The following is a 17,903-nucleotide window of genomic DNA, read 5'->3' as shown; positions in this document are numbered from 1 at the left end:
AAAAAACAAAATTCAAATATCGTATTCGAAAAAATAGAATCATACAAACATCATACATACCTGCATACATACATGCACACACATATATATACATATGCATGTAAGTATGCATGATGTTTATGTGCATTTTTAGAATAAGATATTTATTTTGCTAAATGATGTTTATATGAATCTATTTTTTAGAATAAGATATTTGAATTTTATTTTATAAATGAAATCATATATATTTCATACATACAAAATACAGATCAAAGTATGTAATGCCACATTCCATAATTTCTGACCCTGAGATATCAATATATTTTGATGAACGAATGTGGAATAGAGCTAAAAAGAAGGAGTAAATGGATCCACAAACAACCAGCAATAACCAGCCCATACTAATTGGCTGAATGATTCGAATAAAAACAACACGAAGCCATGACGCCGCTGCACTCTCCCCTATTCCAAAAACAGATATTGTAACTGGAATCATAGCCAGGAATTGGTAATTAAAAACCTACACTGCATATTTATAAAACCTAGATCCCCATAAATATTAAAAGCACGATGCGCGTATTTCCAAAGGCATTTTCAATTTCGAAATTCGGTGCCCAGGTTCCACATCACTATCATAATATTCATTGTCAGTAATTAACAGTATTCCATTGCCCTCTAGGTTAAAGCGTTGAAGACCTGATAGGGGAAAATCGCATGGCTAATCTCTTTTAATTCCGGCACCAGTTTTCATTATGACTTTATATATATCAAAGCCAAAAGTCACGGCTGATCCCGAACATCGATGAGCCAATCGTCACTGCAAACTGTAATATTTGCAGTTTTCTAAAGTTATAATTAACCATATTAGCGCTCGGTAAATGGGTTATAAATAAATATACATATAATATATGTGTAAATACAGTATATATGTACATATATGTATATGCATATATATACATATAATATTATGTATATGTATTAAGCTTACACTCAAAGGGAATTATAATGGATAAGTGCTCTTGCCCCAAGTACGATTCGAACCTGGGCTTTTGGTTTGAAAACAGGCTAATCAGCAACGCAACGAATTGCTTGCTTACACTTTGTCATTTGCCTGCATCTTGCACGGATTCTTGCCCTCCTTGATAATCTGGGGGCTTCCTTCCAAAGCCTCTTCTCATCTACAACTGCCCTAAGAAATGCCCATAGCTTGGGATCCGCATGCACCACATCCTAAAGCAGACGGTTGCCATGTGGGAGTAGGGTAAAGAAATAACCCCCTACATGGTAAATGAGCCTCTGTCTCCCGAAATCAACAGCAGCAAAGAGGAATGTTACCTCTGTGGTGGCAGGCAGTACGATCTAGAACTAGAAATTATATTTACACCCCAATGATTTAGGATACAAATATGTCTCGAACCAGGAGAGTGGCTAGTGATGAGATGTGGAACTCGTGGAGGAAGGCAGTGCCCCTATGGCGAATGAGCTTCTTTTGAAGCCAGCGACAACCACATTTTCATTTCCTGTTGAATACTGGAAAATGAAATTAATCCGTTTCTCGCTACTCTGCAAAGTGGGAGAATCATTGAATCGCTAGGCCACTGCGTTTAAGGGCCATACCTTTATCGTTATTATTAAAAATGTGTATGTATATATATATATATATATATATATATATATATATATATATATATATATATATATATATATATATATATATATATATATATATATATATATATATATATATAAGCACTGGATGAACGGAATGGCTGGATGGAAAATAAAGTGTTCATCAGAAGTTTTCTAAGTTATAAAGAGCATCTTGGGAGGGAAAACCTAAACTGAATGTACCAAAGAAAATGTTCCTTTAATGAAGACATGGCCTGTATTATCTCAATGAAAGCAAAAGGATGGAAACTGCTGAAATGAATTGTCTTCACAGCACGCATGGAAAAGGGTTGGGGGAAATGGCACAAATCTACTGTAGAGTGGTGACAGCGCGTTATTAAGTTTAGCTTGTAAGGATTGTGTGTTTTGAGTGTGATAATTCTCCTGGAAGAGGATAATTTGGTCATAAGAATCCATAATTAGGGAATTTGGGAGATTAAAAGGACAGAGATACAGTGCAATTTTTGACGTGGCTGAGTGCAGAGTGGTTGGTCGATGCGCTGTTGATCAGCCTTCTGTGCAGAGGCGTAAACAGCGAATGAAGGTTTTACACACGGTATTTTGATATAAGAACTCAAACAATGGTTATGGCAACGACTGGTGTCTGTTTTTCTCTGAGGTCATCACCGCTTACACACACACACACACACACACACACACACACACACACATATATATATATATATATATATATATATATATATATATATATATTATATATATATATATATATATATATATATATATATATATATATATATATATATATATATATATATATATATATATATATATATATATATATATAATGTATGTGCGTATTTACGTAAATAAAACATACATAAATACAAATTATCTACCGAAAAATAACGATTAAACACGTTATGCAAAGCGAAGGTGACGCCTGGTCGAGATTCATGGTGAAGAACAAGAAACAGAAATGAAAAGTGACATGACTCACCCACATCTGACGAGGTGTACAGAGGCTTATCAGTCTGGACGAGGACCGTAGCTCCCCGGGGGGTGAAGGACAGCATGGTCTCATTGGTGAAGGCCGACCCAGTTAATCCTCCGATCTCATTTCCCTCGAGGCGCAGTCTGTACTGACCATTGCTGCTCCCCGGAGGGACCTGAAAAAAAAAAAAGACCACAAATGATAACGAATATGATTATTTTTTTTTTGTAAGCGACTTATAATTACACAGAATTTCAGTTAGGTTCAGTTTCTGCCTGATGCTCACGATTGTCCTGCCATTCACAAAGCAAGATAATTCAATTTAAACTGTATATTTGGATCGCTATATTTATCAAGGACTGTTTTATGTCTTAATCCTCCGAAAAATGTGTTTACAACAGTAGGTATACGGAGACAAACGCGTAAATTTCTGAACTACGTATTTGCCAAAATGACAAAAGGATTACAATATGAAATTCCTAACCGTTTTATTATTGCAACGAAGAAGAAGAAGAAGAAGAAGAAGAAGAGAAAGGTTTTTAATATCAGCCACTTCCATTATAAGTAACTTGGTGCTGAAGATTTCACCATGACAATAAACTACTGCAAAAGGATTCTTACGTGATACAAATTTTTTGATGACTGTTACTGGTAATAACACCCATCTAGAATCAGAATTTTCCTCCATACCTTGAAATAAAATTATCTCTCTTTCTCTCTCTCGTGTATGTTTTGTAGAGGAAACTTGTTTTCATTCAGTTACTAAAAAAACATTTTTCCTTGCTATTTCATATAGCCTACTGATTGAAGCATCTAGCAAAATGCCATATCTTCCGATGATATTTCATATTTGTAACAAATGATGCACTGTAATAACAATACCTTGTTTTGATAAAAAGAACATCAAGAACTCATTTTGAAAGAATGGTATTCTACGGCTCTCAATGTTTTACTTGTTAAAATTGCATATATTCTCAGTAAGAAGAAATAGTTGAAAGTTGAAAAATTTATTGTTGAAAATGAGTCCTTTCAATGACAGGTTAACTTCCTGAACCTTTTTGAAATTATACATTGCGCGAATGAAGAAAATCAGTAACTTGAGAAAGAAATGAATAACATCATTCCTGTCATCCAATTTAAGTGAATTTAAATGCGAAGTTTAAAGGTGTGCACAAGTACGTAAATCAAGAACAGACATTACAAAAAATCAGTTAGGAGACAAAGCCGTACAACTGAATGATTGATTCAACTAGCCCATTAAGAGAGAGAGAGAGAGAGAGAGAGAGAGAGAGAGAGAGAGAGAGAGAGAGAGAGGAGAGAGGGGGGAACGGAAATGGCGAGCATACCGCGCGCCTCTTCTGAATGTTAAAACATCCTGCACGACAAACTTCACTCGCTCCACAATACGAGATGATTAAAGAGCACCAAAAGCAGTTGCTCAGCCCACTTGTGACCTTTGAAAAGCCAGAAAGGGCTTCGGCGCCTCTCTTTGGACCACAACTCACAAATCCAACTTACCACCTACATCCTTAACATCCCTTGTGCCTGCGCTCTCCGCCTCCTGGGTTCTGACGCCCGAAGCTCATCAAGAAAGCAACGCATTGAAGATTCAGATCTGGTCTTCTCGTCATCTCCCGGCAGGACTTTTGAAATGTTCTTGAAAATTCGTATTTGATGACATATTTTGTTTGCTTATAGTCCACGAACTATAGTACGAAATGCAAGAGAATAAATGAATCGTTCTCCCATTTCTGTTGAGTTTCGTAAACTACTCATTCATAATGAAATATGACAGGCTGTCTGACACGTTTCATACCTTATTCATATCCTCAGAGACTTCGTATCCCCTGAGAGAATAATGTTAAGAAAATGGTGTAACAGCGGACAGTCCATTTATATCTTAAGCACCTTATATATAGGTTAATCACGAATATACAACCTAACAACAAAATAAAAAAGCTGCGGTTGTCAATATTCCATATACAACTCAATTCTTCATGTAAACAGTATTCAATAAATCGTCAAATTCCTCTATCTGTCTTTACAAGCCTCCCAGAACAATAGAACTCAAGACAAGGACAATCTTTCCCAGAATAAAATTCATATGGAAACTAATATACAGTTATACGTTCATTTTACTTGTGGGTAAGTGTTACGAAACTCTATCTGCGGAGATGAAAACGGAATGTGTGAACAAATTTTCTGAAGTTTTAAAGAATTGTGTCTAAAACCTGTCTCAGAAGACGTTTACCTGCATCGTTAAAAAAAAAAAAAAAAAAAAATCCTCGTTTCCAAATATGTTCGAATAAAAAATTTGCAAATACAGTCACTGTTTCATCAACATATTTTTTTTCCCGAAAGACCCTTGCTTAAGTTCCGCTTAGCTGGACAAGCATCTATAATGTTATAAACTCCCTTTGCACTATAATGTGTATTTCATCACGGCCAACTCTAGCGTGCTAAGAACTCGTCTTGTTTTTTCATATAAATATTTCAGACAAAATACAACAGAAAGGTTATCGAAAAATTAATTAACAATTCTTTATTAAGTGGTGGCGTAATCGCTAAAATATGTAACTAAGGAGAATTCATTCATTCTTTTACATTGTTTAGAGGCAGATTTATCAAAAATTTAAAAGGACTGACAGCGCAGAGAGAGAAGAGAGAGAGAGAGAGAGAGAGAGAGAGAGCAGAATGTACCTAGACAGCCGGCAGAATGTATCTACACAAAAGCGGACCAAATCCTTGCACCGCGTGAACATTGAACACTGCCACCACCCTGAGAAAGAGAGAGAGAGAGAGAGAGAGAGAGAGAGAGAGAGAGAGAGAGAGAGAGAGAGAGAGAGGACTGGAGGAATGTATCTACATATAGCGGACCAAATCCTCGCGCAGCGTTAACGTTGTCCCAGTCCTAAAATTAATATGCAATAGCAGGCGACAGCCCTTTGCAATATGATTAGGGTCATTTGCACAGGTAAATCCTCTTATGCAAGCTGTGCTCTGCCGATAATGTTGCAAATGACAATAGTTAAGCAGGAATTGTCTTTGGTCAAGAGCTGATCGGATTCCCCTGGGAATCAGAGGGATGGAATTTACTGCTCAAGATTATTCGAGTCATAACCTTGACTCTCCTGAGGTCGATACACTGACTAGAGCATACTATCATTTATCATCACGACTTCATTAGAATTCACTATTTGACATAACGTTGTAGACTAATGATGCAATTATTTACTAAAGTGAGAATTACAAAATTTATTCCGCAGCGACAATAGGTTAAAAATGTTATTCCGCACTACCATTGCAACAAAAATTGACTAAATACATGCCCACGGCACAAACTACTCTTCTGTGATTGAATTGGAATAGAAAACATTAGGTATATTCAAAGACCACAGCAGATACACGTATTATTTAGAACGGGAATCAGTACTCATTATTGTCGGTAGGCTAGAAATCAATTACCACCAGTAGAAATGAAAGTTTCAGGTATTATGACTATGAAAATATTTCATAACTGGATCACAACCAGAATTTCATGATTACCCTGTATCCAAACTATAACAAATTATTACTCTGCATTTGACTATAGTGCAATGAGAAACTGAACTATTCACCAAATAAAATGGAAATTATTATGCAACATCTTGAACCAAACACTTAGATATCAATCCAGTGTCGTACCCAGAGCAGGACTGATAAACAACAACAACTGGCACATCACAAACACATGTCGATAACCATAAGCACACATACCACAAACAGGTTGGAAACAAGCCAGCAACTGTTATGGTGCATCCACGTTTCTATAAACCAGGCCATAAACAGGGTGCAGGACGACTTATCACCACCGACTCAGCGCCAGGACAGCTCACCACCGGCCAACTCAACACCAGGACAACTCACCACCGGCCAACTCAACACCAGGACAACTCACCACCGGCCAACTCAACACCAGGCCAATCAACGCCAGGACAAATAAAATTAACTTATTAATGGTCCTTTTAAAGCATAGCTTTTTAAAACCGAATAAAAATAATTTATTAAGGATGAAGTTTTAAAACAATTAAATTTTAATTTACAAATTTATCGCAAATTGTGTGCAATTCCTCTCAAATATTCAGTGGGAGATCGTTGTGAAAAAGATGTTACAGCTTGCAAAATTCTATCATCTGCCTTCGCATACTTCTTCAGTTAACCTTTTGCCGGAAGTATTTAGTTCGTTTCCAACGATTCGTAGAAAGAATAATTCATATCTTCAAGTTCATCCTGGTGTTGGCTGTCATAGTGCGCACCCATGCGCAGGTAGCACTGGGATTTGTCGTTGGTGAGTGAAGTGGGTGACGTCATCTCTGCCGCTCGGGCTCTGACTTCGCTTAGCAATTCAGTAGTATTTTTTGGTTTATTTCCGCTTTGCTGTTAAATAATTTGCAGTATTAAATAATTTTATTTACTGAAAAATTATATCAAGTGAATAAATTATATGTCAGCCAACAACAACAAAAAAGCTATAAATCATTTACTTTCTTGTAATGGCCAAGGAGAAAGCTGTAGTCAGCCAACAAATAAAAAAATATATACAAGCAAAAAGATTAATGAAACAATTAATACATACTTTTAAGATTGACTTTATTACAAAAGGAGATTCATCAATGTCATTTTATACAAAAAACTCCATTAATTTACTAGTACAATTGTATAAACACAGTACATTGATTTATTGGTAAAATTCAGTAAATATGATAATCATCTATAACTATCTATAACTAGAATAACATGCACAATATATCTGGCAGACCACGACGGCCGACCTCCGACACTTGGTTGCCAGAAGCACAGACCAAAGACAAGCTGCAGAGACAACGTTTCTTATATATGTTCCCCGGACACAATTCCTTACGCATAAAAACGGAACTATGTACAAATATAAAAACATTTCAGATATCAAGCCAAATGTATCATATTGTCTTCCTTGGTCTGTACAAGGAAGTGTCCATTCTTATTCATGTGTGAGAAAACACTCCGATTGTTACTTCTCGTTTCACAACGATCTCCCACTGAATATTTGAGAGGAACTGCACACAATTTTCAATAAATTTATAAATTAAAATTTAAGTATGTATTAAAAATTGATCCTTAATAAATTATTTTTATCCGGTTTTAAAAAGCTATGCTTTAAAAGGACCAATAATAAGTTCATTTTATTTGTCCTGGCATGGCGTTGAGTTGGCCAGTGTTGAGTTGTCCTGGCGTTGAGTCGGCGATGGTGAGTCGGCGGCGTTGAGTTGTCCCTTCCCGCCATAAACATGTCGGCAACTTATTGCACACACATCACAAACAGGTTGAATACAAGTCAGTGACTTTTGGGTATTCCTAACCGGTGCTTCATATGACAATCAGCATTTGTCAAAGATTTGTTCTCCAGCTACAGTCGTTGACCTCTCTTCAACCTGTTGAGATGTTTATGTGAGAAGCTGTTGAAGTTTGTTTATGGCAGTTTTACTAAAGTGTGGATACACACCCAAGAGAATGAGTCTTTGACAAATGCTGGATAATTGTATGAAACACTAGTTTGGACTACCACTACGTAGCTAATTTGTTGTTAACATGGGGTTGAGAGAAGGTTTGGACTACCACTACTTAGCTAATTTGTTGGTAACATGGGGTTGAGAGAAGGTTTGGATTACCACTACGTAGCTAATTTGTTGGTAACATGGGGTTGAGAGAAGGTTTGGACTACCACTACGTAGCTAATTTGTTGGTAACATGGGGTTGAGAGAAGGTTTGGACTACCACTACGTAGCTAATTTGTTGGTAACATGGGGTTGAGAGAAGGTAATGTTAAACAATCTAACAATCTAGTACTTATAACATATAATTCACAATATGATCATTATTACTTACGCCAACAACGGCAGTAATACTAAGGAATTCTAATATGAATTACTAATGATGCACTGATAACTAAGTAACAATATCCTACTCAGGTTAAGTGGGCAGTAATTAAAGGGTAAAAATTAACAGATACTCGCTCTACATACATTCACCAAGTCAACAGAATATCAATTAAAACGTCGTAAAAATTTTGGGAATGTACACAAGACTTCTGTGTGAATTAGCTGTTGCTAAAAATTTTAGTCACTGCTGATCTCATGGTTGCTGGCACTGGATATCTTAATCTGGTTTTAATATAAAAATTCTTTCATCATTTTTATCCTCGGCTGAATACTGTAGAAAGAACCACCAGTCTAAGCCTGAGCACCCAGTAAAACAGTATCGTGACATTCAAAGCTATTCACGTCGACCTCCACTGTTTCTGTGACTGGCGAAGGCTAGAGCGCACCCAAATTCTACATTTTTCCTCATTTCTTGGCACAAAAACAAGGTAGCCGAAGAGCCCGAAGGTAGCAAGTCCTCAATGTTCACTCATATGTGGAAGACTGAATCATGTAGCGTGGAGATGAATTTGTGGCAAAGTGATCGGAAATAATGCTTCAAACTTGTTAATAGATTTATCTTGGCAAATGGCCCAAACACATCTCAGACCTTGTCCCGTAAGTCTCAAGTTAGCGCATATATGTTGCAATAGTGTTTACATCATGTTACACTAGATTGGGGACTCATCCTAATACTTGCCTTTGAATATTTTCTCCTCTTTGAAACCAGGCCCTGCTCTATCACTCGTCACAAAAGAAACAATTAATTTACATTATCTGTTGCTTTCACTAATTTCCACTCTAACCCTCAGAATAATATAACTCCACGTAGAACGGGCAAATCCTCACATCATGAATATATGCAGCGCTTTCCAGAAACCAGTCAACACACGAGCAACGACAGGAATTGTCTGTCAATACAGAATATTTGTTCGCCTGAATATCGGAGATTATTTTCCACTGCGTTGAATAAGTGATCATAAATCTCTCTCTTGCCGTGTCTAGTGTTGTTCCTCGCAGCTCACGATAATCTTGTAACCCCGTCAACAAAAACTTCCAAAAATCTGTTTTCAATAAAGGACCAACTGGCGCGCACAATATCGTCAGAATAGGAAAAAAATGCCATAAATAGACCCATACTCCAGTTCTGTGTGGAGCTGTTTTACATATAAAAAGGGTCACCATTGTTTGATTGCATTTGCAACAACACCGTTCCAAAAACAATAGCTTACGGGTCGAAACAACCGAAAAACAATATTATTATCTTCAGTATTTGAAAAGGCAATAAAGTATACATCCAGGAGGAGAGCCAACAATGACGGTTTTCGTTCTCGGTTCGCCATTTGTCTCCAGTCTTTAGTGAGGAAAGCTTCTTTACGGGTCAAAGTTCATTCAAAAGGCTTTTTTTTTTTTTTTTTTTACCCGTTTTGTCTTGTACGTGTGTGTGTGTGTGTGTTGGTAAAGGGAAGCCAAAAGAAGCAGTTTATGTTAGCTAATTCAGATGTTTCTAAAGTAGAAAAAACTACAAACTTGCACTTTTGCAACGTAAATATCCAAAATAAAATGACCTAATATGTCAAAGATAATGATATATTATACAAATAATACAAAGAGAAAGTTATTGCCGTTATATTTATTCTTAAAAGTAAAATGTCGCCCACTATACCGAAATGTTAATTCCTCAACAGGAACGTTTTTCATGCCCCGAAGCCAAACGGTTCAACATAAAGATATGAAAAAAAAAACCATGAATCATATCTCAGCATTTGGAAAATGCATATTCTCATGTTAACACTATATAACATAATTCACATTTAAAAACAATTCCAATTCCTACTAATGTTTTTTTCTTTTTTTGTATTTATGACTAATAAATAATGTTTCTAAATCATTTTGATAAAATAATAGTATCATTCGCAACCATTTATCGCATCGGACACGGGACAGTTACTTATATTTACAGAGCAAAGTGAAGTGGCGTTTATATCTATATGTACGAAGCGCTGAGTAAACCTTTGAGTTTGAACCGCGTTAACAAAATGCTTTAGGAAACCTTTGAGTTTAAACCGTATTAACACAAAGGTTTCTCGATAATAATGTGTCAGTTGTTAGTCGTGTATAAGGATCGTATTCACAGCTAACAACTGATACCTTTTTTTTTTTTTTTTTTTTATCGAGAAAACATTTCGTTAATGCGTTTTAAACTGAAAGGTTTACTGTGCTTTGTGTCTATACACAGAAACGCTCAGTCACTATGCTTTGTAAATGTAAGTGAAAGTCTCGATTTCGATGCGAGTAATGGTAATGTAACATTAAACTTTCATGAGGAGATTCCTCTGGGGATCTTTTAGGCAGGGCATTTCGGGAAGCACACACTAAGAATAACATCTTCTGCAGATAATATCGTCTTTATTACTGAGAATACCGTTCCATTACGGAGAATACGACCATAACATCGTGCATAACTAAGAATATAATTTAAACTCCGCAAGAAATCAGGGGTAGCTTTGATACATTCTTTTTGAATAATGAAACCGCCTCTCCTACTGCATATAATATCTTTCTTCCATTGTTTTGCTGAGATACGAAAGAGTAAAATGGTTATCTTACATTAGTTCTGAAAAAAAAAATCGAGACATCACATTTCATAACTGTATAAAGAACGTCCCATACAATACATCATCGCACCATATCATGTTACTTCAATTGCCATGTTTTCAAATGATTTCTAAGAAAACTGCTGCAGCTAGTAGAAAAAGAGTTCGATTCACTGATATCGTGTAGCATCTGCCCAAGGAACAAGTAAAAAATGCGCCGAAGTTTCTTCGGCGCAACCGAGTTTTTTGTACAGCTGCTACAGCGTATAATCTAGGCCACCGAAAATATATCTGTTTCGGTGGCCTCGGTACAATGCTGTATGAGCTGCGGCCCATGAAACTTTAACCACGGCCCGGTGATGGCCTATCCTATACCGTTAACAGACGCACGATTATGGCTAATTTTAACCTTAAACGAAATAAAAACTACTGAGGTTAGAGGGCTGCAATTTGGTATGTTTGATGACTGAGGGGTGGATGATCAACATACCAATTTGCACCCCCCTAGACTCAGTAGCTTTTAAGATCTGAGGGGGGACAGAAAAAGTGCAGACAGAAAAAAGTGCGGACAGAATAAAGTGCCGACGGAAAGACAAAGCCGGCACAATAGTTTTCTTTTTCAGGAAACTAAAAACAGGATAAACATTTAGAATTATTTCTCCTATTAAAGGAACGACCCACTGACTTACAAATTTATTTTAAAAAATGGCAATTATATTACCGAACGAAATCTGTGAGAAGTAAAAGTATAAAAATCAAAACGAAATAAAAATATTTAGGAAATAATACAGGGATGGGTTCTTACCCCTACTACACTGAACTGTTTCCAATTCCGTGGAAATGAGAAGACGAGAACTTCATTTCGGAATCGCAGTGATCTTCCATGCATGAGTCACCGTTCATCAAACACTAACTATAAATACCAATGGCTGAGACCAAGGATTTCTTCTTACGACAAAAAAAAAAAAAAAAAAAAAGGTTATGTTATCGGTTCGAGAGATGAGATCTGATTTGCGAACTTCAGACTGGCAAGCCAAGCACTGGGTCACTTTCGGCCTTTCAGAGCTAAGGACAGGAGAGAGAGAGAGAGAGAGAGAGAGAGAGAGAGAGAGAGAGAGAGAGAGAGAGAGAGAGGTGGTTGGACAGCAAAGTAAAGAGATCCAGCAAGCACAGGAGAGGATGTTATAATGATCTACGAAGTAATTGCTAGAGAGGCTGGATAGCAAGGATGAAGCAGTGATATGGATTTTTGAAAAAATTTTACCGAAACTGGGATCCGCAATTGTCAACACGTGATTAGATTTTAGGGGAGTAGGAATGTTATTTCTGGGGAATGGTGACCTTTTGGGGATGGTTGCCCAGCGTTGGCGGAGGTTTGCTGTCTTAGAACGATCGTGATTTCCGTCTCACAGAGGCATAAGAGACAGGCAAAAGAAGACACAAGTATATTTGATTAGCCGCTTGGAAGAGAAGGTTAGCCTATAGATTTAAATGAATCTTCCCAAAATAATAAAAAAAAAACAAGTAAAAAATGCGTCAAAGTTTCCTCAGCGCAATCGAGTTTTCTGTACAGCGTATAATGCTGTATGAAACTCTCAGCCACAGCCCGATGGTGGCCTGTGTTGTTGGCACCTATAGCGTGCCAGACGCAAGATCATGGCTAACTTTAACCTTAAATAAAATAAAAACTACCGAGGCTAGATGGCTGCAATATGGTATGTTTGATGACTGGAGGGTGGATGATCAACATACCAATTTGCAGCCCTCTAGCCTTAGTAGTTTTTAAATCTGAGGGCGGACAGACAAACAAAAGGCCACCACAATAGTTTTCTTTAACAGAAAACTAAAAACCGACAAACACTAAAGATATTCAAAGTGATGAGGTCTTTTCTGAAGCAAAAGAGGAACTAAAGCAACCTCCTCCTCACTCGATCCAATGCCATGGCAATAAACAGAGACCATGGCATCATCTGCTGGGGCGGGGTTGTCTTCAAAGCGATTTTTGATTAACGTTCAAATATTCATGAGGAAGACGAAGACGACCCCGTATCATTATGGTTCCGGAACGTGCTCTGTGCGGGACTTATTTACCCCAAAGATTGAGATTCAAGTGCGTCATTTGGACGAACAATGAAATGCGAGTCATCCAACATTTAGCCTTTACTTTGCATAGATAATACGTTTTGAGGTCCGGGTCTTTCAGCTAGATGAACCCATCATTCTCAGTCAATACTGGAAGATTTAGCCTACTACAGGAAAGGATCAGATTATACAGTATATGTATATATATATATATATATATATATATATATATATATATATATATATATATATATATATATATATATATATATATATATATATATATATTATACAGTATGATGCCTTCTTTTGAAGGACTTTTTATATGTAGACCCCGGTATATATATATACCAGACCCAATATTGCGCGGGTTTGGCGAGCGTTATGAGATGTTTTTAGAATATATATATCCATTTGCTTTTTACAAATATCCGTTGATTACATATATAATCCCGGGTATATGCCTCTCTGATCATGATTGAACCCGCGCTACAGACCCTACGAAGTCCGAAGCTGCTGTGTGTATATATATATATATATATATATATATATATATATATATATATATATATATATATATATAATATATATATAATATATATATATTATATATATATATGAAAATATATATATATATATATATATATATATATATATATATAATGAATCATATTGATAAATATATATATATATATATATATATATATATATATATATATATATATATATATATATATATATATATATATATATATATATATATATATATATATAAAGAGAGAGAGAGAGAGAGAGAGAGAGAGAGAGAGAGAGAGAGAGAGAGAGAGAGAGAGATATTCATGATGTGTCCGCACTGAAAAGACGAGATTTCTTTACAAAATTAAAAGCTTTACATAATAGACGAAGAGCCTTCCAACTGTCCTTGAAACTTCTAGACGGTATTTAGGAGAAAAGTTTAATAAGATATCATGTGTTGAAAAAGCCAACTTTTTTCTTTTTTCACTTTCTTAAAGCTGGATCATGATTAATCTACGCTGAACATTTTCATCTGCTAAATGTCACCTTTTCAAGAAAGTTTTGTTATACTCTCATAAAACAATTAGTCATATTATAAAAGTTAAAATATATACTTAATGTGACTTGTAAAGGAAATAAATGACTTAAGAAAATTATTCAAATTATGAATAACTCAAAGGAACAAAAGATGACTGCTTGATAACTGTGCGGGAATATTAGTCATTTTAACAGTTATTTGAACTGAGCTGAAACCATTTATCGTCCAAACCGTCAATTCTTCACTGCAAAAGAGGAAAAGGGAAAGGAAGAAAGTTCGGAGGCAAAGAGAAAAATCCTAAACCTGATTCATCGATTTTACAGGAAGCCTTTCACCAGCGTTTCGATTTTTTCTTTTGCTTCTCTTACTGAAAAAAAAAATAGTCACTAAAAAAGTAAGATATTTAAAAAAAGAATCAGAAAAACTAACCAACCAAATTACCAAACTTGGGGAAACGTACTGGGATAGAGTCCGGGAACCCAACGAGAGTAGGTCCTCGGGAGAGGAGAAGGATGACATAGAATAGATCCTAGCAGAGGCAGAGACTGCCTACAGTGACCACTGAGGACACCCGCATTGCCCTCAGGCGATATTAAAGGATAATGGGAATGAGGCAAGAAGCCATCATATTTTCAAGGCTGGACCTTTATTGGCAGTATTATTTCTTGCAGTACTGAGAGTGAAAATTTCATGAAGATTAATTTTCATGGTCGTATTTTTTGTGCTACGTCAATAATAAGCACACAGAGACTAGTAATAACAGTAAATATATTTTCTCCACCACCATTTTTATGTATTTGACGCTACACATGCTAACCCCCACGGCACTACATATGTTTCAAAACCACCATTAATTGACATCCTAAAACAATATGAAGTGATCAATATAAACAATAATGAAAAGCTTCAGTATACTTACAGATATATAAATATTTTTATTTGTTAACCATTCACCTGTTTTCCTTACCTTATGAAGAAGGTGGCGTCAGAAGGGTATTTCCCTCTACGAGCGTGTATCTCGTGCCTATCATCGCGTTCACAACTATTATTCATACTTAACTGCCTTCAAGTAAAACTGGTGAGAGGTTTTGATCCGGACTCAACGACAGGGAGTATAAACGTAGCATTTTCGACTCGTGGACTGTCGTTGTTACATACAGCAAAGTAAATATATGGGTACGTATTATGTTTTATTATATAGATAAGTTAGCAAATCAACATTTCTCCTTTAACCTGAGTCCCAATACCGTGCGAATGTTTCGTTTTCATACACTTATCACAACTTACAAGGTGACAAGTTTCCTTCGTCAGCATCTACTTAACAGCACAAGGTTTGTAAATGGTCCTCTCAGCTTTGACAGTATCATTTCTCGGTCCTGGAGGGACTTGAACTGGCATGCCTTGATAGTCCAAAACCGAAATGAGAGAGAGAGAGAGAGAGAGAGAGAGAGAGAGAGAGAGAGAGAGAGAGAGAGAGAGAGAGAGAGAGAGAGAGAGAGAATCTTAAAGTCATAGCCCTGCTATTTTTGCGTTGTTTACAACACTACCGTATTGCAAGTAAATTGCAATATATTGCACTTCTGCATTCATATTCGTGATGGTGGGCCAATAGACTGCATTATACCAGGTTAGAGAGAGAGAGAGAGAGAGAGAGAGAGAGAGAGAGAGAGAGAGAGAGAGAGGGGGTTGGGGTTGGGGAGGAGTTTTAAGTGTATATTAAGCAGGCCCATTTTCCCCAAGGGGACGAAGGTCTTACGTCATAGCTGCAGAGGCTTTTAACAGCTCTTAAAACTTTAGAAGAGGATTTAGGTGAAAACTTTACTTTAAGAACACAAGATATTACGAGGGGGAGAAACACCCGACTTTTTTATTCTTAGCACTGGAAGGTAATCTGTCTAAATTAAAAATTCCCTTCTTTTCAACGTGAAATTTGGAGAAGTTTTACTATGTAACAATATAACCATCACTGAGTTTCATACCTGAAAATAAAGAAATCGGAGCCTTCTGTGAGAAAATTCACTTACTAAAAACTAAAGAGAAATTGAAATAACTGAAATTTAAGAGAACTGGGAATAAAAAAAACTGATAAAATAAGAATCTTAGGTAAAGGAACCCCAAAAAAACTCAGAAATAAAGGAAACAGCAACATAGAATTTGAAAGGGAAATACGAGAAATGAAATTCGAAAGAAAATGGAGAAACAAAGCTATATCAATGTTTGTGACAAAAAAAGAGGTAGCAGCGGAACAAGCCCCTACAAAAATGTTTAAACAGATGGCTGGGTAAAATAAAGTTTTCAACATAGGCCATTCTGACAAAATTTCAATCATGCTGTGGTGCGCTTGAGGATATTTGGCATTAATCACCTAGCTGTGGCCGCCAACGAAACACAAGAATTCATTAAAGAAATCAAGCCAGAAATACGCAGGGAAGTTGAGATGAGGAAAAAGAGAGACAAGACTATGAAAAAAAGACTACAAAAACCCGATGTATCGTTTCTCTTTTCTTTTGCCGAAAGAGAAAAATTCGCATAGTAATAAAAAACGAGGAGAAAGAAAAAGGCCGGGAAAAAATAACCGACGAATCTACCGAACTCGCGGAAATATTTGGAGCAGAAACTGGGACACAGGTGAAGAGGTAAGGGAAGGGACGGGTAAAGAGGGAGGCAAGGACTGTCTGCAATGACCATTGAACTGAATATCTGCACCACTGCCTGAAGGTAATACGACCGGGGGCCGGGGGGAGCCCGTCCTTTTCTCAATGCTGATTCATCTATTGATGGGTGACACATCTCATGAAGCATCGCAATACACTATCATTACGATGCAGTCATTACACTGTATGCTGCAGCTATACATGAAATGGTTTAAGTGGGGCAGTAATGAGACATGATTTCTTGTCTAGATAGGAAAGTGTCAATTATATAAGGTATTGCGGTCATGAATCAAAACGATAGATTGCGAGCGATGAAAGCCTACCTTTCAATCAAAATAATCCAGTTTATGTATATGTGTGTGTGTGCGTATACATATGTACACACTCACACATATATATATATATATATATATATATATATATATATATATATATATATATATATATATATATATATATATATATATATATATATATATATATATATATATATATATATATATATATATATATATATATATATATATATATATATATATATATATATATATATATATATAGAGAGAGAGAGAGAGAGAGAGAGAGAGAGAGAGAGAGAGAGAGAGAGAGAGAGAGAGAGAGAAGTTCACTGTTTAAATTCCACAAAAAAAAAAAAACAATTATTGGTCTTAGTTCTCGTTCAAAAGAGTAAAGTACAATCCTGAAACCTGATATAAAATATCTGCAGGGAATTCATTAAGTGAAAGACTAAAATGATAGCAGAGTCCACGAAAATAGTTAAAGAACCATGAATTACCTGTGAATCAGATCTTTTTATACTCTAGTAAAAAGAAGTAGTTTTCTAAACTCAAACAGTTTATTTCCCGAAAATTTCTAAATTATGACAGAAAAGTAACCCCATCTCTAAGGGTCAATGGTAGGCAATAGGGGCACTCGATCGCTCTGTTCTCAGGAATGAAAGGAAAAGGTGGAAGAAAA

At 36.2% G+C, this 17,903-nt stretch overlaps 1 protein-coding gene across 1 annotated transcript in view; it reads right to left on the bottom strand.

The window, feature by feature from the left end:
- Positions 1 to 17,903, bottom strand: part of LOC136853240 (CD109 antigen-like) — a 1,188,472-nt gene that overhangs the window by 488,240 nt on the left and 682,329 nt on the right. The window contains exon 5 of the mRNA XM_067128618.1: positions 2,609 to 2,777. Within this exon, the coding sequence (XP_066984719.1) occupies positions 2,609 to 2,777 (169 nt within the window). The remainder of the gene's footprint in view (positions 1 to 2,608; positions 2,778 to 17,903) is intronic.

The sequence above is a fragment of the Macrobrachium rosenbergii genome, chromosome 27 (genome assembly GCF_040412425.1).
Source record: "Macrobrachium rosenbergii isolate ZJJX-2024 chromosome 27, ASM4041242v1, whole genome shotgun sequence".
Lineage (NCBI taxonomy): Eukaryota > Metazoa > Arthropoda > Malacostraca > Decapoda > Palaemonidae > Macrobrachium > Macrobrachium rosenbergii.
The sequence above is the reverse complement of the archived record's forward strand: the minus strand, read 5'-3'. Positions and strand labels throughout refer to the sequence as shown.